This window comes from Kryptolebias marmoratus, linkage group LG2, assembly GCF_001649575.2.
Source record: "Kryptolebias marmoratus isolate JLee-2015 linkage group LG2, ASM164957v2, whole genome shotgun sequence".
Lineage (NCBI taxonomy): Eukaryota > Metazoa > Chordata > Actinopteri > Cyprinodontiformes > Rivulidae > Kryptolebias > Kryptolebias marmoratus.
Window position 1 is genome coordinate 12047519 of NC_051431.1, and position 21496 is coordinate 12069014.

Sequence of the window (21496 nt, forward strand, 5' to 3'; positions counted from 1 at the left end):
TAAACAATAATGTTTTTGCCCGTGTATTGGTGTTTGTGTGTATCTGTCTGTTAGTAAAATATCTCATGAACCACTGGACTAATTTTAATGAAACTCTGAGATAATAATCACTGTATACATCTACAACTGATTAACTTTTGTAGTCAACTCGATTTAAGGCAGCATCCACAGCCGACTGACCTTAAAAAACACAAAACTGTCAGTAACTCAGTAAATTTTTACAGATTTTGAGCTACAATTTGGTGTGGTAGTAGCTGAGAGTCATCCACATCACATATTCTAAGCACTAATGACTGCACAAGATCTTTGTTTAAAATTTTGCCAATAACTATAGGAGTCAAAACCGTCTGTCTGTTAGCAAAATATCTCACAAACCACTGGACGCACTTTGATGAAACTTTCTGAAAATTATCCTTAAATGTACATCTACAGCTGATTGCCTTTGGGAGTTGATCTAATTTAAGATGGCAGCTGGAGGTAATCCACATTAACCAACACAAAAAGGGCTTCAATTGGTCAGTTTTACAGAAATTTAACTGTAATTCTCTGTAGTAGTTGCTGAGAGTTAGTCACAACACATGACTATGCTCTGAGCATGAGATCATGCATAACTTCACTTCCCAGGTTTGACCAAAACGGCAGCAACTCTGTCATTTCTTTCTTAGTTTAAAACTCTGACAGGGAGTCTTTAACGTTAAAGTGTTCGCCGGTCGAGGAACGCAGCTTTACTTCTGAAGAGGAACTTCAGCTGCTGTGTGGCAACACATTTTGCAACATGCTGAAAGTCAACCTTTTTTTTTTTTTTTTTTTTTTAAGATATTTTGGGACAACCACATCGAAAGTTGGGTTCTACCTCTTTCACCTTGGCTTCCACTTCTACGCCGCTGCTGCTTCTGTTTTGCTTGTTTCTGTTTTAGTTTTGTCACCATGTCAGCAGTTTCTTTCGACTCCTACGGCTTTTCATGTGTGACACTTTAGATAATTCTCGGTCCCACCTCCGTTCTCTAGTTTCCTCCAAGAGGGTGATGGTTACAGAATACACAACTGATGCCACTTCCTGTGTGGTCACTTGTTCTTTCGCGCAGTCTCCGTTTTAAACCCTCCTGAAGCCCTCAAAGGAGGCGAGAAAAGGCAGAGTTCTTGTAACTTTCGTGTCAATTCGACCTGAAAGCCCTGGGAGGGTTAAAAGAGCTTCAGGAAACCCTTTTGTTGGTTAAGATGCAGGAATCGACACTTTCATGACTAGATGAGCGATATGTTTCAGGGCTTCAGGCTGCACCAGACCAGTTTGTTTGCTCATGTTCAACATGCTGCGCAGCTGTCTGCTAATAAAAGGTGTAAACTGAGGTGAGCATGTTTGCTTTTGCAGGTCTCATGTCTTTACACAAGCCTCGAAACCTCCTGCACCTGCACGCCCTGCATGGTTCTCCTCTCTGCAGTCCTGCGCGGCTCTTTAAGCACACACTGATATATTATTATGCTCCTGTTTAAGGAGAGGCTGACAGGCCATCAATTTGGGCCCCGCGGCTTGCAGCGCTCGGAGGGAACAGCTCGTGATTTGTTTCCCCTTCTGCAGCGTTTGAGGTCCGCTCGGAGCACCATAAGAGGCAGGGTGGCACGCAGGAGCAGACGCGCGAGTCGGGGTGGCAGTGCGCTCTGACACGCTGATGGAGACGACGGAGGCCCGGCGCACACGGCTGCATGTCTGTTTGAAAGGTTTTTGGCCGGGCCGCATGACGAATGGAACGGATGATAACTTTGTGTTGACGCAACAAATCGCTGCTGGACGACTTGCTCTTTATCAAATCCAAGACGGTTAAGGGATCGTCGTTATTTCTGAGAACACTGACTTTTAAAGAAGATATTTTATTACCCCCCTCTTTTCTTTTTTTCTTTTAACAGGACAGAATTTCTTGAGGCCTTATTGAAACGAAAGTGTTTTCTCGTAGCTTTTTAAAAGATTTCCTTACAGCTGATTTTAATGTGCAGCATGAGACACTTGACTCCACTCTTGGCCCTCCTTTCATTCACAGGGCACAGATAGTTGTTTCCACACAAAATGACACTCAGTAACCCGTAAAAAAAGAAGCCTTCAGAGCCTTCCAACAGCTCAGGAAACTGTTGCAAGTGTCTCACTACGCTGCACCAATTTGTACTTGGAAGGGAGTTTCCAAAGATGTCTGGAAACATTCGCGGGTGTCCACGAAGACACGTATCCACGTTACATGGGTTTTCAAGCTTGTTCTAAAAAAAAAACGCACAGTAAATCTGCTTTCAAAACAGCCGCAGAGTCGGGGTCTCGAACTCGTCTCGATCCCTTCCCAGCTGAGCTTCTGTAGACCCAGAGCTACTTGTTTGTGTCTTGCTACCGGATGGAAACATGAATGCCTTTTTAACTTGGCGTCGTATGCGTCGCTTGTGCTCGCAAAATAAAATGCACGTAGAACAGAAACCTGCAGTAGCTGCTCAGCCGCGGTGCAGAGCCTCCCTTCCCGTCCTCCCTGAGCTCGCCTTCTGTCACCCGAGTTACCGGTTGACAGGTGCACCGCCTCACCTGCCGGTCGGTCGCGACCACTCAACTCCCACGTGGCTCGCCTCAACTGATAAGTAGGGGGGAGGGGGGGAATGGTGAGAACGGTGGTATTTTTGGCGCGTACAAAGACACAAGGTGGTTTTGATGTAGGCGACAAAACAATGTGCACGACCTCTGCAGCTCTGCAAGCCATGCGCCCTCGAAAATGGGCTTTGAAATTATTGTTTGCGGTTTTGAATCACCGACTAGTCGCAGAATCTGACCAAACAGCCTCCACTGCAAATGCACCAGCTCTGATGGTGCTTACGTGTAACACTTTAATTCCAGTAAAGTCAAGTGAAGCTTAGCTGTGTGGCTCACTAGATGAAGTCAAAGGGTTTTCAAAAAATAAAAGCAATTACAGTAAATAAGCATTACAGTACAGGTGTTTCAAACAAAACACAAAGTGAGTTCTTTGAACTAAACTGACAGCTTTGGAGAAAATAATCTGAAAATAATTCTGTTGTATTAAAGAAATGTTTCTTGACTTACACAACCGCGGTTGTGCAATTAAAGAAAGTTCCCTCGAGCCTCCAAAGGAATGATTAGTTCCTTAAACATCTGGACATGTGTTTTGTTCCACTTCATACCGTTAATGTTGTCGACTCGTGTTCGAGAGCCCGTCCAAGGCTGAACGAGAAACAAACCTTTCCGCCTCTGGATCGACATCAAAAATGAATTGTTGTTCAGTCGGACCCATGTTCTGCCTCAGGTTTTGTTTTTGTTCTCAAACAGACAGTCAGGCATTTTCTAACCACATCCTCCTGTACGCAGATGTGATGCTGATTCCTTTGGGGGTTCTCGTGTTGGGGTTTTGTTGTTTAACCCTCCTATTTGTCGACGTTCTGCTGGTTCCTCGTTATGTGAGCTTGTGTCTGTGTTCCCATTTGTCCCGGCTCTGGACCTGTTCCCTTTGGCCCCTTGCACATTGTCTCGGCGTTATTAGATTTCAGTCCAGGCCCCCTAGCAACAAGAAAACATTTACACCAATGAACAAGGCCACTCAGTCAGCACAAGCCATTAATTAGGCTACTGTTTGTTGGATATTTCATAAAGAAAATGGAGAATTGTTGATGGAGAAGAGGACGGAGGTGACAGGCTTCCTGAGCCAGCTGCTGCTTGTCTCTCATTCTGCAGGCAGCTGTCTGCAGTCTGTCGTACTTTACAGGTCAAGATTAAACAAAAACAACTTGTTTTCGTCGTGTAGAACTGCGTCGGTCTGCATATAGGACTTTTTGTGGTGATGGAAACTAAAAAAGATGCTCACACCGTTCGTGTTTCTCACAGATTCTGATTCGTGATAAGGGGATGAACCCGAGTCCCAGCCGACACCGATGTGCAGACTGAACGCCAACTGCTTTGTTCACACGGCCGCCAAACTGATCACTGGGTGTAAAGGAAACATTCCTGTGAGCACCGAATTAGGATGTACCGCTGACACGTTTCCTTGGAGAGGTTCTCACTCTTGGTTTGGGCTCAGCGGGCGGCAAAAGTACGATGGCCGGCAGGTGCAAGTGCGCAGCAAAACGCGCTGCAAAGGCTCGAATGACGCAAACTCCAAGACACACGAACTCAAAACAACAGAAAGAGTGTTGCAATAGAAACATGCTGCAATCAGAGAAAATTGACTGAAGTAAAAAAAAAAAAACATACAACCAGGAAAACAAATGCAAGGAGAAAATGCTGCAAACAACAAAAACACTAAAAACACCAGCAAGTAAGAAAAGCTGCAAACCCACTCCACAAAACGGAAGAGCGCCAGGGGACTGGGGACAGTCCGGGTTGGACTCAGCTGTGTCTTCCTGCTGTTTGACCCGGTCCTGGCGGTGAGATGAGGGTCAGCTCACCTCCGCGTCGCCTTCCTCCTAAACACGGAGGCTCGCTTAGGGACCATCAACAAATTATAGAAACAAATGACATTTGGAACAAAAATGAAATAACCTCCATGTCATGTGAACGTCTGACCAAGAGTTAATGTTGAATTGTTTCATTAGATTGATTTAATAAGACACACCTAACTGTATCTGATTTTAAAGCCTTTATTAAGATTTTTTATGACAAATTAATGCTTTTTTTTCCTCAATAGCTTCTCTGTCTTGAGACCAGGTGATGGAAAATTAATGTTGAATTGTTTCATTAGACTGAACTAATAAGACGCCCAATGAAACAATTCAACATTAAACTTTCGTTTGGTGGAGTGAGTTTGCAGTATTTCTTACTTGCTGGTGTTTTAGTGGTTTTTAGTGTTTTTGCATTTTTTTCTTTTTGCATTTGTTTTGCTGATTGCTTGTTTTTGCTTCTATCTACTTTCTGTGCTCGTAGCTTATTTTTCTTTTGCAGCATTTTTCTGTTGCGTTTGTTTTTTTGTGGTCATGTGTTTGCAGCACAGTAGCACTTGTTGGCCAGCGTACAAAAGGCTCCTGGCTGAATGACCCCTACAGAAACACAGAAAGCAGAACGAAAAGCTGTTGTGTAATGAACGGAATCAGCTTTTTTTTTAAATGTTACAAACTTCCAGGAAATAAAGAGATCCAAATCGAAAGCTGACATTCATAGAAACAACCTGGACTCCAGGATGAGAAATGTGATCACCAACAAACATTTTTCTCCTGGTTTTGGGCAGAAAATTTTTTATTTTTTAATATTTTGGCTGACTACATTCAGGCCAGCTGAATTTTGGCCATTTATAGTCTGTATAGCAACGTGTTTGCAACCATTTCATACAAATATAGATGTTGTGGATGTTAACGATTCATGTCGACCTCAGGATGACAGTAACATATATTCTGCCAACAAAGCATGCGCAGAAAGCCAGTCAACTTTAAAAAAAAATAGTTTGAGTATCCAAAATGTTTGAAGCTCTCACAACATTCTGGATTCTGTAATGAAATTTCCAAACGTCAGACTGTTTATAACCAAAACCAAAACTAAAACTAAATTTGGGTTTAATTTATTGACAAATCCAGATAAATCTGGGTTTTTAAACGTATTTGGGTTTTGCTTCGGGAACTTTCCTGCCGTAGAAGCAAGTTACACATAAATATCAGAAAATACCATCCATCCATTTTTTTTTGCCGCTGGTGCCCATCCCCAGCAGTCACTGTGCGAGAGGCGGGGGGACACCCTGGACAGGTTGCAAGTCCATCGCAGGGACACATAGAGACAAACGAGACAGGAAACGCTATTTTAGGCCAAATTATCTTTTGCAATGGTGGATCATAACAGTCCCTGTCAGCCTTTAATTTAAAAGGACTTTTGGCTTGTTGTAGCGATGGGAGCCATGTTGTCACTCAGAGAGCGGCTCAGTGACTGAAGACTAAAGGTCAGGCAAAAAAAAGGACTAAAGAGTTATTTTGGACTTCCTAGAGGTAAAATGCAGCTTTTAAAGTTATGTGGATTCAATGTCAGTGACTGATTTGTTTTTTGTAGTTCAGGTTGAAAACTGATAGCACTTTCCATTTTTTCCACAAATAAACTGAGGAAATTGTCAGGAGAATCAGGTCCAGATGGAGGTGGCACAGTTTGTAGCCATGGGAGCAGTTCATCATTGGTTTAGAAACAAACAGGTCTATTGTCAGGACTGCCTGTAATTGGATATGATCTGGGCGTGTTGCTTTTTGAGATGACTTGTGCTCTGAACTGTCTCGATTATTATATATAAACTGAACGGAATTCCTTCAGCTTCAGCATGAGCCGAGTTCCTGTCTGTGTCCCATTATCGCCCCGTTCTGACACTGAACCTGTTGCAATTACCCAACCTGAGAGCTTCCAAAACTAAAATTTGATCTCCGGGTAATGTTTAGAACTGCAGAACCTCCTCATCTCGGGGGGGGTTTTGCTTTATTTCCTGTTAATGATCTCACCTTATGCCTCCTAGGTTTGATGTGTTTTGAACAATAAACAGCAAAGACTGCATTCACCCATACGCCATCTCTCTTTTTCTTCAGGTCGCAGCTTTCATCAACGCCATTAATCCCTACGTTGGAGACGAGAACTTGACAGCGTTCCGCTTTTTCGCTTCCAACCCCATATTGGATCCCTGGATCTTCATCATCTGCCGCAAGTTCGTGATTCATCACCTGTGCTCACTGCTGAACTGCCACTTCGGCAAAAAGGCTGTGAAGACGACGGCGCACTGCGCTCTGTCTTTACCCCTTGACAGCGCCAAACCATGCAACCCCTAAACTGTGGCGAACTCACAGACCCGACAAAGGAACAAAGGACTCACTGGAGTAGCTCCCAGGTGACATTTCAGAATGGAGCTGATGAAGGAGTGCAAATCAGGAACAAAAATGCTGACACTCCATGGTCAAATAGAGCATTGTGACTGAGCAAACAAGGAGCGGATCGAATCATATCAGGTTTTATGTGCGCTTGGATGAAGCTACGTGGATATTTACCACTGCATGAATGTGTTTTTTTTTCCTCAATCGCTGTTTTCCTGAACACACAGCAGCATTAGCAAAGTATTCTCCACATCTGCGACGTCCATAATGTCAGCTACAGAGCAGATTCAGCGTAAAAAGTGAAGTCTGTAATCCAAGATGGTCTCCAGATTCTGCACCCACGCGTGCGTGTTCATTTTAGTTTACCTCAAGAGGTGCCTCGAGGTCAGTGTTGACGCCTGCCCTCGCAGCGTCGACTCGTTCCTTGGAGGAATCCAAACCGTTTTTTACACAAAGACGCCATGCGACCTTTTTGCGCTCGGAGGACGTGTTGGAGATGACTCTCAGCCACCGCCACACTGAATTTTAGTCTTTTTTGTTCTGGCTAAGGTGGATCAACTAAGGCGGCCATCTTTGAGCTGATTCTGAAAGTTAATCAGCTGTAGATGTGCGTTCAGTGATTACTTTGAGAGTTTTATTAAAAACCGTCCAGTAGTTCATGAAATATTTTGCCAACAAACACACACACACACACATTTACATGATCACCCTGGCAGTGGGTGATAAACATTTGCTGCTGCAGCATGCACTGTAAGATTGTTCTGGATTCTGATGTGACTCTAACTTTTCTATTTATAATTTTTATTTTTATTTTTATTTTTTTTACTGTTCCTTGTTGTGATTAAGGTCGTTGATCACAGGATCTTTTTACCTTTGGTTCAGTCGTGCACGACCCAGTCAAAGGTTCCCACCTGCACATTTCTTCTCTGACGGTGTATATATTGTAATCGTTCGTGAATCTGTGAAAAGAACTGAAGCGAGAACCGTTTTATGGGGAAAAAAATATAAAGTGTTGCTATCTGTGGTACATACTTTTGTCAATGTGAAATAAAAACTAAAAGAAAACCTCACAAATGAAATCTGTGTAATCTGCAACATCCAGATTATGCAGATTATATGATCTGCTACGTGATGAGCAGCTACGTCTTTTTATGAGTTTAAACATATTAAAGACCTGCAAGAACACTCTGTTATATTGTATATAATCGGTTTCTAGAAAATCTAACACAGCCAGAACATTAAAGTCCTTCTTTTTTCTGTATGTATACCAGATTATCACTATTGACTTTCAAGTAAATTAAGGAACTTTACCAAAGTTGTAGTCTTAAAGACATGGCAAATAAGTTTAAACAATACAAAAAAGATAATAAAATGGTAAAAAGATGATAAATATTTTTATTTCATCCTGGAAGCCACAAAAGCAAAGTTTAAAAGGGATGATGGGCATTTTCATTTGTTTTGCAATAAAAGGAGTTGGGAAATGACACTAGCTTGCCAGGAACAAAACTTGTGTCACTCTGTACTCAGCTGTAGGCCTGCATCCAAACACAAGCTCATCTCAGAGGGACTATTAGGTTCACGGCAGGACATAGAACATAAACACCCGTACAAAACCCATTTACACAAAAGCGTTTAAAAGGCTAACAGCAGATGACATAAAGGACTTCTTGAATCAGATTGTGCTCCATCGGGGGCAGAGTGTTCCTGATGGAGGATTTCAGTCGTTCTCTGAGGAAAGTGTTCATTATGCCTCCAAGACAGATCTGGCTTCTGTCAAAGACCTGATCTTATCCAGTGATTACTTTCAGACTTTCATTAGGAATACACCCAGTGGCTCACGACACAGACTGCTAACAATTACATGATCGCCCACCTTTCATAGCATCAATCAGTAAATATATTTACATACATGGTTTTTAAGGGGGGAGCAGCATAACAATACAGTATTCAAGGTAAAAGGTCAGCAGCTTGTGTTTATGTATGAGTGTTTTAATTTCCATCTTATAAATGTTAGAGATGTGACTGGTGCTGCAGCGCCACCGTGTGGGTAAAGAATGTGACTACATCCTAAATAAATGAGCAGGTCAGAAGTTGGCTTCAGAGAATGAAAACATGCCTAAAACACAGATACAAATCAAACTTAATTACTTCATCTTCACAAAGTGTTTGATGCAATAATTTAGACAAGAGTAATGAGAATGTGTGACAATGTTTTATTAATGTCTTAAGGCAACATTACTACCAGCAGGAAGAGTCACGAGGTCTTTATAAAACAGGAAACGCTCAGAATTACCAACAACAATTAACCATTTAATATTTTCATCATTGAATTCCTTTTTATTTTAGCAAATTCCAGACTGTCCAGACTCAAGACTAAAACAGTCAGAATACAAAAACAAAAAATGACATTAAGTGAAACACTTTTCAATATATTTACCAAATGTTTTCTACGCTTTTTCTAAATTTACATCAGATTCTGGGAGTCAAAGTTCAACAGTGTAAAATGATTTTGTCTGTCTCTACATGCAGTAGAAACAAGAAATATAAATAATAAATTGTTTGATTTACATTTATTCTATAAATACACTGATTTTAAGCTAAAGTTCAGCTTGAAAGGGTTAACTACCAGACAGGAAATGATGTGTCAGAATCATTTTATTTTCAGCACTTTAAAAATTGTTCGCATTTCCGTTCGTCTCGGAGAAGACGTCTGGTTAGTCGGCGGCTCTACGAGGAGCTTCATGCCTTAAACAGTTTGATGACGATGGCTTCGTGGGGCTGCAGCGTGATCGAGTACAGAGACGTCACGCCCAGGTGGTTCATCCCCGTGCTGGCAACGAACACTCCCTTTTCAGGCAGACCCGGGGCCCACGCGGGGTCCAGAGAAAGAGGCTCGGCGCCGAAGTTTAGCAGAACCAGGAAATGAACGCAGCCCCAGGAGCGCAGGAAGGCCAGGATGGGAGGGGGTGGAGCAGAGGAGGAAGAGGAGTTGGGAGAAACGTAGGAGGTGGTGTTGAAGGGGAGGAAGGTGAAGCTGCCGTACAGGAGAGCTTCTTCTCTGGCTTTGGAGCGACTGAGGGTGGTGAAGAGAGCGACAGCTGGACGTTTTGTCTCCTCGTCCTGATGCCGGGAGAAGACAGAAACACGAGAATGTTAAACAGAAGTAGAAAAACGTGCATTTTCTGCCAAAATGCAGTGTGGACGATGAAGGACTTTGCTGAAACTGGATGAAAAATCTAAAAATGAATTGTCAAGGTTCAAACATGCAGAAAAGGTAAAGTTGTAGCTAAAAGGTGTCGCTAAAAATGACCAAAACTAGCTAAAAATTTGCCAAACGGTAACTAAAAAAGCACGACAATTACTAAAACCATAGCTGAAAGCTAAAAAGTAGCATAAGACGACAAAAATAGAGCAAGCATACTGAATCAGATTTCTAAATGAATGTTGATGAAAGAAAAGAGCTTTTAATGCATTTCCATGAGGACTTTCCTTTTTAAACAAAGTGAAATATTTTGAAAAGTATAACAGTTACAAAAACCAAAACAACATGGCACACCATTTCTGACCAAACAAAGTTTTGAAATATGACTGGTTTTAAAAAAATAAAATAAAGCAAGTGTGTGGAAGTAGTTTGATTCCAAAGAGATGCACGAAACAAACCAAACAGGAAAAACAGAATGAATGCCGAGTCAGCAATCACACAAACAAATCCGAGCTACTGCTTTGATTAAAATTATTAACAGGACTGAAATTATCTGGAGCAACAGCTGGGTGTTTGATGATTGTTGTTTGAGGAACAAAACCTAGCATCAGCTTTAGAACTGCAGCCTCCCAGGTGAGGCTTTACCTGCGTTTGGTTCGTCTCTTCTTTATATTGGAAAGCTGGTGATCCTGGAAGAGTCATCATCAGGACCAGGAGGAGCTGCTTCAGGTCCGGAGAGGCTGCACCTCCCACCTGCCGGGAACATCGCAAGTAATCTGGTCAGTCAAACAGCTGATACAGCTCAGTTTTGTTTTTTTAATTATAAAAAAAAACCACACATTTTCACCTTTTAATGGAAAAACTAACAAATTTTTAACAACTCCTTTCTCCTCACAGTAAGTTGCTTTTACTAAAACATGTCTTACGTTCCAGCTTGGCCAAACATCATCCAGTTTTGGCTGCAGCCGGGTCTCTAGAACCTGAGCCACTTCTGTGGCAGACAGCAGGTGATGAGATTTCGGTAAGATGGACCTCATAACCACGTTTACAAGTGTAATGTTCCCATAGGTCGAGATGTTTAGTGGGCGCAGGACATCCGTCGTCTGTTTTACCACCAAAATCCTAAAAGAGAAGACACGTTTAGGCATATCTTCTCAGCATTTTTGCAAATTCCAAAATAAAAGCATGTTTTTATATGAAATTAAATAGCACCTTTCATTATCCTTAGAGCTGAATTCCTCAAGGACACCTCTCCACTCTAGTAGAGTCTGAAATTCATATTTAAAGCAAAAAAGGGGGGAAATTTAGAAAATGGGAAATACTTGGAGCTAAATAAAACATTTCTGTATGCAAGCGATATTTACCTCTACTGAATATGCTGCATCTGTATCACAGATGACAAAACCTGCTACGCCTTGTTCCAACCAGAACCTTAATGCACGCTGAAAAAAAAAAAAAAAAAATTAACAACATAAGTCAAAGTGTAAGCATCACAGCATCCTTACAAGAAAGTGTGTTTCACCTTTTCTGCAGCTGGATGCTTTGAAAACTTGTCCAGGTTTCCCATTTCCTCATGAAGCTCCAACAAATTCACTTTACAGAAGTCCAACACCAGCCTGAGGTCTGAAAGCCCAAATTTGTGTTAATCCAAGAAAAGTTCAGATGTAGAACATTTGACAAAAAAATAAATAAAATATCTTTACTCACCTGCTTTGTTACTCTCTATGAGCAGATGCTGAATCTGAGCCAGGGCTTCCAGGTTTACATCGGAGGCCGTGAAGTTGTCTGGAGAAGCTTTTTTATGAAATGCCCCCTCCAGGATTACAGCTCCTATACCCACAGACCTGAGGTAGGGGAAGCGCTCCCACGCCGCTTAAGAGAAAATAAAGAGGGTCACTAACATTTAATCAGAATGCACTTGAGCTCTGCTTGTTCATGTCTTTATTCTGTAAAACATTTTTTTTTACTTCTATGTTAATGTAGTGTTCAGTTCATTTCCACAACTAATGCAATGAGTGGCCCAATGCTTAGTCATAAAAAGTCCTGTTAGGTTTTCTTTAACACATCGCATTATAATTTAATCTGTGCCCCTTTGCAGAGGGTTCTTTGAATTTACTTTGAATTTTCTTAGTATACCAAATTACCAATGCAAATGCACCTTTTCTATGGTGCCATTAAACTGTGACTCAGTCATGCTTGAGAGGGGGGAAAAGGACCTGCTTTTTTCAGTTCTAATGTTTTGTGTCGTAGAACATGGAAAAACAGACCTAACTAGGTTCTAAAATGAAATAAATGCAATCTTGTATGAACAATAAGACATGATGTGTGACCCATGCTGGCAAAAATGAGTTGAAATGAATGCAGGCTGCAGCGCAAAATAAGTAGTTAGGAATTTTTTTTAGCCAAAACCGAGTCCACAAAGACACGCCGAGTGACCCTGATAACTAAAGTAGCACATACTCTTCCTAATCTACCTTTAAATTGAGGTTTTTTTGTGTCTTCAGAAACAATCCCTTGTCTTATAACCTTAATAATTCCCATTGAGACGTACTATTTTTCTCTGCTGGCTGCCTGGAAATCCCTTTGTTTAATGTTTGGCATCATTGTGTAGCTTGGGGGGGGGGGGGTTCCCCTTTTCAAACAGAAGGCTGGGTGACAGGTGATAAGTCGACAAATTTTAACAAACTACGCATGAGATGGAGAATTTGGAAATAACTGTGGTAAATACCTCCTGCTTGTGACTCATTTTGCCGTCACACGTCACATGTTGTGTCTATTTATTTAAAACAAAAGCAAAGGGTGGAAAACTCCACATTTATCTTGAAGTAATCATCTTCTGTGTGGCCTTATCAGTCTCTTGTATCCCTGAAGGCTTCAGATCATTGGGGTTTAAGATTCAACAGCAGCATTTTAACAGGACTGAGCTCTGGACTTTGACTGTGCCTTTGCAAACATCTTGATTACCATCTTCTAGCCACTGTGTTGTGAATTCACTGCCATGTTTGGAGATTGTTGTCCTGCTGCACAGCCCAGTTTAGGCCTCACCTTTGACTCGAAAACACATTGGTATTCAGGGGAGTTCATCGTGGTCCTGTGACTCGTTAACAAGTTAAAGTAATCGTTTTAAAGACATCTCCACATTGGTCTGATTTGTACAAAGGATACTGCTCAAGATAGGACACAGTTTTGCACATTTTAAGCCAAGCTGCCATGGTCCTATATAAGAATTTGTCATATAAAACTTAAAATAGGTGTATTTTATAATTCAAATTAGCACTGCAACAAATAAATAGCACCACTCAGGTTTCAGAACACTTCCTGGTCATCAAGACAGACAAAACAGGACAGTTTTATGTTTTGGTAAAAATAACACATTTGAGATTTACGCATTTATTACTGTAAACACTCCCAAATTAGCCCAATAATATATAAACTTTCTGATTTAAAGCTTACAACAATGCTTGTTTGATTTGCTTCTCCCTACACCGATTTTGGCTGGTGTCTGAAAAGTGCTGTATGAATAAAGTTTAATTGAAACGAACGTTAAATTTTCCCCACTCACCGTTGATGACCTCTGACCTCTCGGCCCCCGCGTCAGTGTCCAGTTCCGCCGGCCGCAAACGGTAGAACAGGCACCTCTGCCACCAGCCGACGGACGTCGGAGTCGGCCGCGGGCTCACCACGACGATGGCGACCGCGACGGCGAGCGTGGCCAACCAGGCGAGCCAAAACAGCAACACCAAAGACCAGCGGAGCCTGCTCCAGCCGGGGCCGCCCGCCGCGGCCTGCAGCTCCTTCTGGTTCAGGGGCCGCCACGTATAGGCGGGCTCCGAGGGCAGCAGGGGAGTCGTCTCCGAGGCCTCCTCGCCGCTGGACAGCCCGGCGGCTCCCGGCAGCGGGCCGTAGCTGGAGTCTGCCGCGTTCAGAGGCATGTCGGCCGGCGGCTACAGGTAGGTGGGAAAAAACACAGCAAACAGGAGGCAACAGCCGCTGCTGTCTCTTCACTCCGTCGCCTGATTTCCACAGGTGTTTTCATCAGTTAAATCAGTTGCTGTTGGTCACGTGACTCACAGACCAGCCCCCTGTTTCCCGCCTCCCACAGCTTTATTAAAAACATTTTCAACAGGTTCATGTTAAAACAAACAGTTTCAGTTGGAGGAGCTTTAAAGGGATTTTTGTTTGATACCAAGACACTCTTTAAAAATTAAAAATTTCAGGATAAATACAGGTGTATCCCAGACAACAGTAAATTATTATTCAAAGAGCACAGAGTTTAAAGAAAGGGGCAAAAGTCTTACTCCAGGCTAGGCTAACCATTAGCCAAACATGGGTCTGATTCTTTTAAAAATCACTTTTCAGGCTTTTAAAGCAGCTCTTTCTTAAAAACCACATTACCGGTGTGAAAGAACACCACATTAGCTAATATTTAACCTTCACACTTTTGCACGACACAGTTTGTTGAGTTTTGTCACCCAAACAAACAACGCCCGTGTGTGTTTTTACGCCGATGGCGCCGAGGCTGGTAATGTTTCACGCTCTCACTCCCAACTGGTGATGTGTTCGAGTTACCGATCAACCTAACGGGCACGTTTTTGGTCTGTGGGAGGCGAACCTGCAACTTTCTGACAGTTAGGCGACAGCTCTGACCCTGTTTTTATCTTGTGCAATTCATATAGTTTTCCCAACTTTTTATGAAAGCACAAGCCTTTACTTTGGGAATTAGAGTCAATATTTAACTAACATTTAATACTCAAAAGAGCTAAGAGGCTCTTTGAGTGGATTTTATGACCGAAAGGTGTTAAACGGCTGTAAGTATTTAGTCTAACAGGACTTTAATTTAACCCCAAAATGAACAAGAAAAGCCTTCGTAGGTTGCATCTGTCCTGGCAAAAGAAAAGCTAAACTCTTTGTGTTCGCCATTACAAACCTTGTTTAATTTAGGACTGATTGTCACTCTGTAATCGGTCGTTTCAGAACTGTGTGAACCGTGCAAAGAAATCTCAGCACAAACTCGGCACATCTGGCCAGTTCAAGTTCAAAGACCTGACCGTCCAGACATGACGCAGCGAACGGCCGCTTTGACTCTCAGCTTCGTCAGTACTCACGTTCTCTTGTCCCCCGAAAGGTCTCTTTTCCGCCTCGTTTGTCTTTCTGTTTGTTGTTGTCAAGTGTTCCCAGCTGAGCGTGGCTGTCTGGAGCTGTTTATTCCAGGTATGTGACACGTCGGGATGTTCGAAGGACAGAAGGAGGGGGCGTTTCCAGTCAGTTAATACGGAGGTGCAGAGCCTGGCCACACACCACCACAACACATTCTGGAGAACCCATGACTGCTAAACATAAATTCACAAAGACTCTCAACGTACATTTTGTTTTGTTTATTTATGGGTGACATATGAAAAGTCTGCTGTTACCAGGATGTGTTCTCTGTCTCATCTGATTTTCAGTTCTCAAGTTTCTATACATTATCACACTTAAAAGTAAAAACTTAAAGTCATAATAGCTGTCAAAATACGCAATATTTCAGTGCTTTTGATTCAAATTTTTATGCTTCTAACAGTTTCTGCATCACTGAATGATTGTTTGGGGGTTAATGTTGCTCAAACTCATCAGGGTTTTTGTAAAAGTCGCATTAGAAAACAGCAAATATTCCTCCTCTTTGTTTATAACTAAATTTGTCGATCAGTTACCAAAATTCTCCTGTTAGAGTTCAGCATATCTCAGCTCGGCTCATTTGGATCTGATCTAAGCTTCAATTTCAGCTTTAACTTTCTCTGTCGCTCCATTTCCTCCCCAGAATGACTCCACTTCTGTCACCGTTTCTTTTTAGAAGAAGAAAAACTTCACCTTTTCTCTTTCCATCTGCCGTCTCTGACTCCATCGTTCTCCGTCTGACTCTGTTTACATCTGGGGATTATTTTACTGACTCGATATCCACCGAGTCTGTTGGAAGTGAACTCGTCGATGTTCGAATGTAAACAAAAAAATCACGCTGTTTGACACCTGCTACAGCTTTGATATTTCAAGTAAATCTCTGGTTCTTTTATTTAAATCGTTTACATGAGTGTATTTTTCTTCAAAATCAGTTGTAATGATTGCTTGGTTGACATCATGAGTCAGGTTTTCTTTTTGTATGATACTTTGATATTTTATGTCATAAATTCTTCTTTTTTATAGAGTTTAATAAGTAAACCATAATTCAAAAAAGCCCAATTTGACACAGGATTTTGGTGATTTTAAATTACAAAGCTTTCATAAATGTCAATAACAAATACTGAGCGCTTCATTAGAAAACACTATACTTTAGCTTTACTTTACTTTAGCTGTTAGTTGTAGAAGCCATCCCCTCTGCACCGTTAGTGTTTGTTAGTATGATATTTGCTTGCAAAACGTTTTTATTTCATTTCTTTACCAGTATCATATTCACACCATCCCTGGCAGTATGATAAGTCCACCCTGATCCATCAAACCTGACAATTATTAAGACACTCTGCGCTCTTTTTCCTGATAACACACCTGTGTTTGCCTGTTGACACCTGTTGGGAGTGTCCTCATCATTTCACTTTGTTTCTGAATGAAAAATGAACAAATCAGGATCCCTACGTCGTTCATTCACAAATATCAAATGAGATTTTTTTGAAAATGCAGTAATAACTTTTTTGTTTTAGTTTTTTTTTAATTGAACAGAAAGGAAAAGCCTGAGAGAATAAATCACTTTTTCTTTTTTAATTTTACGAGTTTAATGCTCATCTAAATTGTAAAATTTCTCAGTGTAGCATCTTTGTCCTCATGGAGACGAGGAAGCTGGTGTTGAATTTGTTCCCATGGTCCCATTTTCAGCTTGAGTCCTCCTCTGATCCTCCAATGTCCTGAAACGTCACAAGACAACGAGTTGGTTTCATTAGAGCTTCTCTGTGCTCACTATTGAACTTTAAAGCAAATGCAACTCTGACTTCAGATCGTCTCAACTACACAGCTGTCATTTCTATACTAAAACCCTGATCTGTTGCCATGCAGTCTCACCATGGGCTCCTGAGTCCGAAGGGCCGAGATGTGTTTCTGATATGCAGCTATGATACAGTCCCGCCTGCAACGATGAACAGATGGTTCAGTGAACACGTTTCCGCTTTGATTCCCCCCACACAAATGCACCGTCTTTGCACATCAATCGCTGTGAGACGAAGTCACTCACTTGCTGGTGATGCCTCCCCCTGGTGGAAGCCCTGGAATCTCCTCCTCCGCCAGGAACTTAATGACATACAGAAGATCGGGGTCTTCGTCTTTGGACCTCATCATCTGGATAATTTCTGTGTTGAGAGACAGTTTAAAAAAAGCGACAGGGTGGATATTATTAGTTTCATTATATTTTAGTGTTTAGGTGAGCTGAAGCAGCCAGTCACCTTCCACTTTCATATCAATGTGTCGCTCCAGCTCTGCCTCCTGCTGCAGCGCCTCCTGTGACACCTGGGGGGCGCCAGGGAAGCACACGATGATGACGCTGATGTTATCCAAGCTGCCCTGCAGAGGGAGACACGACACCTTCAAGTCAACTGGAAATGACAGGAACAGAGGTGGAACGTACATAACTCCACCTGACACAAGTGAAAACAAGATTCCAGCATTTTACTTGCGTGTTTTCCTTTTATTTTACCTTCTGTTCTTTCAGAAATATCCTTTTTTCAATAATCATATTCATGGAATTCTTCTAGGCTGAAGTTTGTTCTCATCAATTTAATAATTTACAAATATTACAGAAGCTGGTGAATTTAAACACGTGTTGCCGCAGCCTGTAGGTTTGGGATCAGGCGCATGTCCGTCCCTGCGTTGTGGGTCGGTGTGTACTGGAACACGCGGTCTTTCCGCAGGCACAGTAAGCCTTTTCAGGTGAAATAAGTAGCAGCTCACGGCGGTCATGGTTAAGCCTCTGAAGAGGCACGTCTCGAGCGCTCGTCAACACGCTCACATTCGGTGTTAATCTCAGACGTGCGCAGGTTTCCCCTGCACCACTCTCATGTCCCAGGATGCTGTGGTACAGCTATTTATAGGTCAGGGGAAAGGCTCATTAGTGTTTAGATGTACAGCTACTAAAACCGTTAACGGGACCGGCAGTAGAATCTGGTTACATAACAAAACAAACGCAAGACTTTGTCACCTCAGGTCGTTAACAATCTGAAGCTGCCTGATGTTGCCAAGTTTCAGCTGAGCTGCTGTTTGTTTTCTGCTGACTACCAAATAAAGTAAACAAACTCATGGATCGATAGAGTAAAACATTTGTTTTTGTTTCAGGTCCTATTTTTCTGGAGTATATGTATGACAGAGTCTGGTTAAATTAATATTATATATGTGTGCTTTAATTCTTCATTTTTTTATTACATTCTCCAATGTTTTCCAGCATTTTGGTCTTTTTTGTTATTTTATATTGCTTAAAACCCCAAATCTACATGTTTATTTATTCACCTGGGTTGTGTTTTGGCTTCTCACCTTATAGAGGCAGAGGTCAATGACCTGTGTACAAATATCTCTCAGGTCGTCGCACACCCGCAGCCGGTTGCGCACAAACGCGCACAGTTCCTCGTTCCCAATGGCGTCCCACACGCCGTCGCACGCGAGGATGAGGAACTCGTCTTCAGGTGTCCTCTCCAGCTCGTACACCTCCGGCTCCGGGGACACGAGCTGCTCCGTCTGCGGCCTCCAGTCCACCTCCTTGAAGTCAAAGTCTCCCAGCGCTCTGGACACGGCCAGCGAGCCGTTGATCCTCTGCAGGGTCACCGAGCCGCCGGCGTTCTGGATCCTCTCCTTTTCTCTGGGGTTGAACGGCTTGTGGTCCTCCGTGTAGAAGACCACCTGGCTGTCGTGGCAGAGCAGTGTGCGTGAGTCCCCACAGTTGATGAAGTAAATGTAGCGCGGCGAAATCATGACGGCCGCCGCCGTGGAGCCGCTTCGGTCCCAGTTGTCCTGGCGAGCCATTTTGTGCATGTGTCGGTCGATGTCCAGGAATCCTTCTCGGATCCCCTCCTTCACCTGCTCGGGCTCTTCGTTTGCTCTGACCCCACCTGTTCAAAACAAGAGTTTGACTTGAAAATGGAACTTAGACGCTACATAGTTCACTTACTTACTTTAAAGACCATCATGTGCTTTTCTGCAACATGTCTTACAACGAGAAGAAATCACCTTTTTTGTTTGTTCATTGTTGTACAAACAGTACGTGCAGCATCATAAGAAACATCACAGCTTGATTAGCCTCTTGCATTAAAGCGATAGCTCAGATCTTTGGAAGTGGGGTTTTATGGAAAGGTTAGAGCCAATTAATATCTTACCTGCTGTAGATAGAAATGGTAAATAGCTAAGTTATATGCAGCGCCTTGAAAAAGTATTGATACTGCTTGAATTTTTCCACATTTTGTCTCTTTACAACCACAAACTTCCCGGTATTTTACTGGGATTTTGTGTGATAGATCAACACAAAGCACAGCATAACTGTGAAGTTGAAGGAAAATTGTGTTTTTCAAAGTTTCACAAAGAAAAATCCAAAAAGTGTGGCATAGATTTGTATTCATCTCCTTTCAGTCTGACACCCCGACCTGAAATTCACCTAAAAAGTCAACTACTTAGTAAATGGAGTCCACCTGTGTAATTTAATTTTACTGTAAATCCAGCTGTTCTTTGAAGACCTCAGAGGTTCGTTACAGAACATCAGTGATCAAACAGCATCATGAAGACCAAGGAAATCACCAGACAGAACAGGGTCCATCATCTGAAAAGAACAGTGTGGCACAACTGGGAATTTACCAAGAAATAAACCTTTTTCTTTTTTTAGTTTTATGAATAAATTTTTCATCAGTTATGTCTTGTATGTATTTTGACAATTTTTGTGAAACATTTGACAAGCCAAACTATATCTATACTATATTTTAAAAAACATATTTTAAGTTTTTATGATAAATATTAGGGCATAAAATTAATTTCTTTCAAACAGTAGTTTCTTTGCTATGTTAAGCCATGTTAAATGTTTTAATTTTTTGTTATTATTTGTGGTAATTGTAATACCTGTTGTCAGGATATGATCCAGCAGGTTTCTGGAGCAGTACTGGGCCACCGTGGTGCCCGCATGGCCATCAAAAACTGCAAAGTACCCCCAGTCCTGCAGCTCTCCTTTCAGCTGGGGCATACAGGTGTGAGCGTCCTCCATCTGAGCCCTCCAGCCCTGCATGCTCGCCACAGCGTAGTTCAGCCCCAGCTGAGACCCCCCCTCCGACACGTGCTTCTCCAAGATGGGGCGCTCCAGGTAGGGGCTCTGCATCGCCTCGTCCCCGTTGAAGTTCTCCTCCTCCTCCGATCCCCTCTCCCTAGGCCCCCCTTTGAAGAAGAACGTCACCATCTTCTCTGTCTCTTTGACCAGCTGGCGGAGGAAAGAGGGCACCTCCACGTTACTCGCGCGCCTCGCCGTCCTCATGACCCCGCGGAGCCTGAGCTCAAGCCTCCTGCTGGACCGGGCGGCGTCCCGTCTCCCCCGGGTGCGCCTCCTCCGGTCGTGGGTTTTCCTCAGCAGGTCCAGGGCAACAGTTAATCTGCGCCAGCCCGAGCAGGTAAGGAACAAACAGCTTCAAGTGAAATTCCGGGCAGTAGAAAATATCAAGCCTTTACGTTCAGTCCGAACCAGACCTATAGAAATTCCTTCATCTTCCTCCTTCTCTTCTTTCCTCTTTGTGCGTGTCGCCTGTTTTTCTCTTGGCTAATCTGTTTGTGACTTATTCCTCCTCTCCGTGTAATCTCCTGACCACTAATAACCTACGCTGCACCCACACGTGGATTATCAGCAAGAGGGTTTATGTAATGAGAAGAAATCCCATTATCTGTCTCGCATGTACGCACTGGGATGGTAAAACTGACGCGAGGATGTTTTTAACCAACAGGTTGAGCTTTACTTGTCCTGATTTTTGTTGTTTATCTTTGTTTGTTTTGCTTTAGGTACATCAGTAAACGTGCCAGTATTGCTCTTGTCTCTTCTTCATTGGTTTAAGAAAGTAAACACAAACAGTAGTACTGTGTCCATGTCCAAAACTCAAGAATATCTGATTAACACAGTATTTTATTATAGAACAGGGTGTCCGCGGGGTCTTTAAAGTTATTAAAAGTTGATAAATCAATTTTGGGAAAATTAAGGGTCTTGAAAAGTATTAAAAAGTCTTGAAAGCGATTTGATGAGGTATTATTATTTTTTGCTGTTATTCTAGCTTTAAATAATTTGACAGCAAAAAGTATGTATGACTAATATTTGTTTTCCTCACCGCAGAGGATTCGGAAACTGCCTTCGCTAGAGTGTCAGGTTACAGCCTTAACGACTAGGCCTATCTTGTGCGCATGCGCGGCTGCTTTATCTCCAAGTTGAGTCTGTGTGTTCGAGTAAGTTGCCGCGAGACCGTGAGAAGAACAATGGGTAAATGCAAGTTTTCGGACTCCTGGTTGGAGATGCCTGATTTTCAAGAATGGCTGAGGCCT

General features: G+C 42.5%; 3 protein-coding genes across 3 annotated transcripts in view; 1 reads left to right on the forward strand and 2 right to left on the reverse strand.

The window, feature by feature from the left end:
• ptgir (prostaglandin I2 receptor) overlaps positions 1–8160 on the forward strand; it is a 29154-nt gene extending 20994 nt beyond the window's left edge. Inside the window, exon 3 of the mRNA XM_017424702.3 lies at positions 6520–8160. Coding sequence (XP_017280191.1) covers positions 6520–6756 — 237 coding nt within the window. The 3' untranslated portion in view covers positions 6757–8160. The remainder of the gene's footprint in view (positions 1–6519) is intronic.
• A 1275-nt stretch (positions 8161–9435) lies between these two features.
• LOC108240952 (4F2 cell-surface antigen heavy chain) lies at positions 9436–14029 on the reverse strand. Its single transcript, XM_025007735.2, has 8 exons — positions 13563–14029; positions 11708–11872; positions 11523–11623; positions 11365–11442; positions 11213–11268; positions 10927–11122; positions 10646–10753; positions 9436–9918 (listed from the first exon to the last, which is right to left on the reverse strand). Exons 1-8 carry the CDS (start codon positions 13930–13932, stop codon positions 9538–9540), a joined length of 1455 nt encoding a protein of 484 aa, XP_024863503.1. The 5' UTR covers positions 13933–14029; the 3' UTR covers positions 9436–9537.
• Positions 14030–16708: 2679 nt separating this feature from the next.
• Positions 16709–20785, reverse strand: ppm1na (protein phosphatase, Mg2+/Mn2+ dependent, 1Na (putative)). Its single transcript, XM_017424778.3, has 6 exons — positions 20045–20785; positions 18479–19050; positions 17398–17515; positions 17190–17304; positions 17021–17084; positions 16709–16866 (listed from the first exon to the last, which is right to left on the reverse strand). Exons 1-6 carry the CDS (start codon positions 20448–20450, stop codon positions 16834–16836), a joined length of 1308 nt encoding a protein of 435 aa, XP_017280267.1. The 5' UTR covers positions 20451–20785; the 3' UTR covers positions 16709–16833.
• Between the last annotated feature and the right edge of the window lie 711 nt (positions 20786–21496).

Excerpts from the sequence above, each read along its gene's own strand:
- LOC108240952 (XM_025007735.2), bottom strand. The coding sequence starts at position 13,932 with ATGCCTCTGAACGCGGCAGACTCCAGCTACGGCCCGCTGCCGGGAGCC. Across the intron at positions 11,443-11,522 it reads AGCATCCAGCTGCAGAAAAG|CGTGCATTAAGGTTCTGGTT; the intron begins GTGAAACACACT and ends TTTTTTTTTCAG. Across the intron at positions 10,754-10,926 it reads ATGTTTGGCCAAGCTGGAAC|GTGGGAGGTGCAGCCTCTCC; the intron begins GTAAGACATGTT and ends TGTTCCCGGCAG.
- ppm1na (XM_017424778.3), bottom strand. The coding sequence starts at position 20,450 with ATGAGGACGGCGAGGCGCGCGAGTAACGTGGAGGTGCCCTCTTTCCTC. Across the intron at positions 17,305-17,397 it reads CATTGATATGAAAGTGGAAG|AAATTATCCAGATGATGAGG; the intron begins GTGACTGGCTGC and ends CTCTCAACACAG. Across the intron at positions 16,867-17,020 it reads TTCGGACTCAGGAGCCCATG|GACATTGGAGGATCAGAGGA; the intron begins GTGAGACTGCAT and ends GTGACGTTTCAG.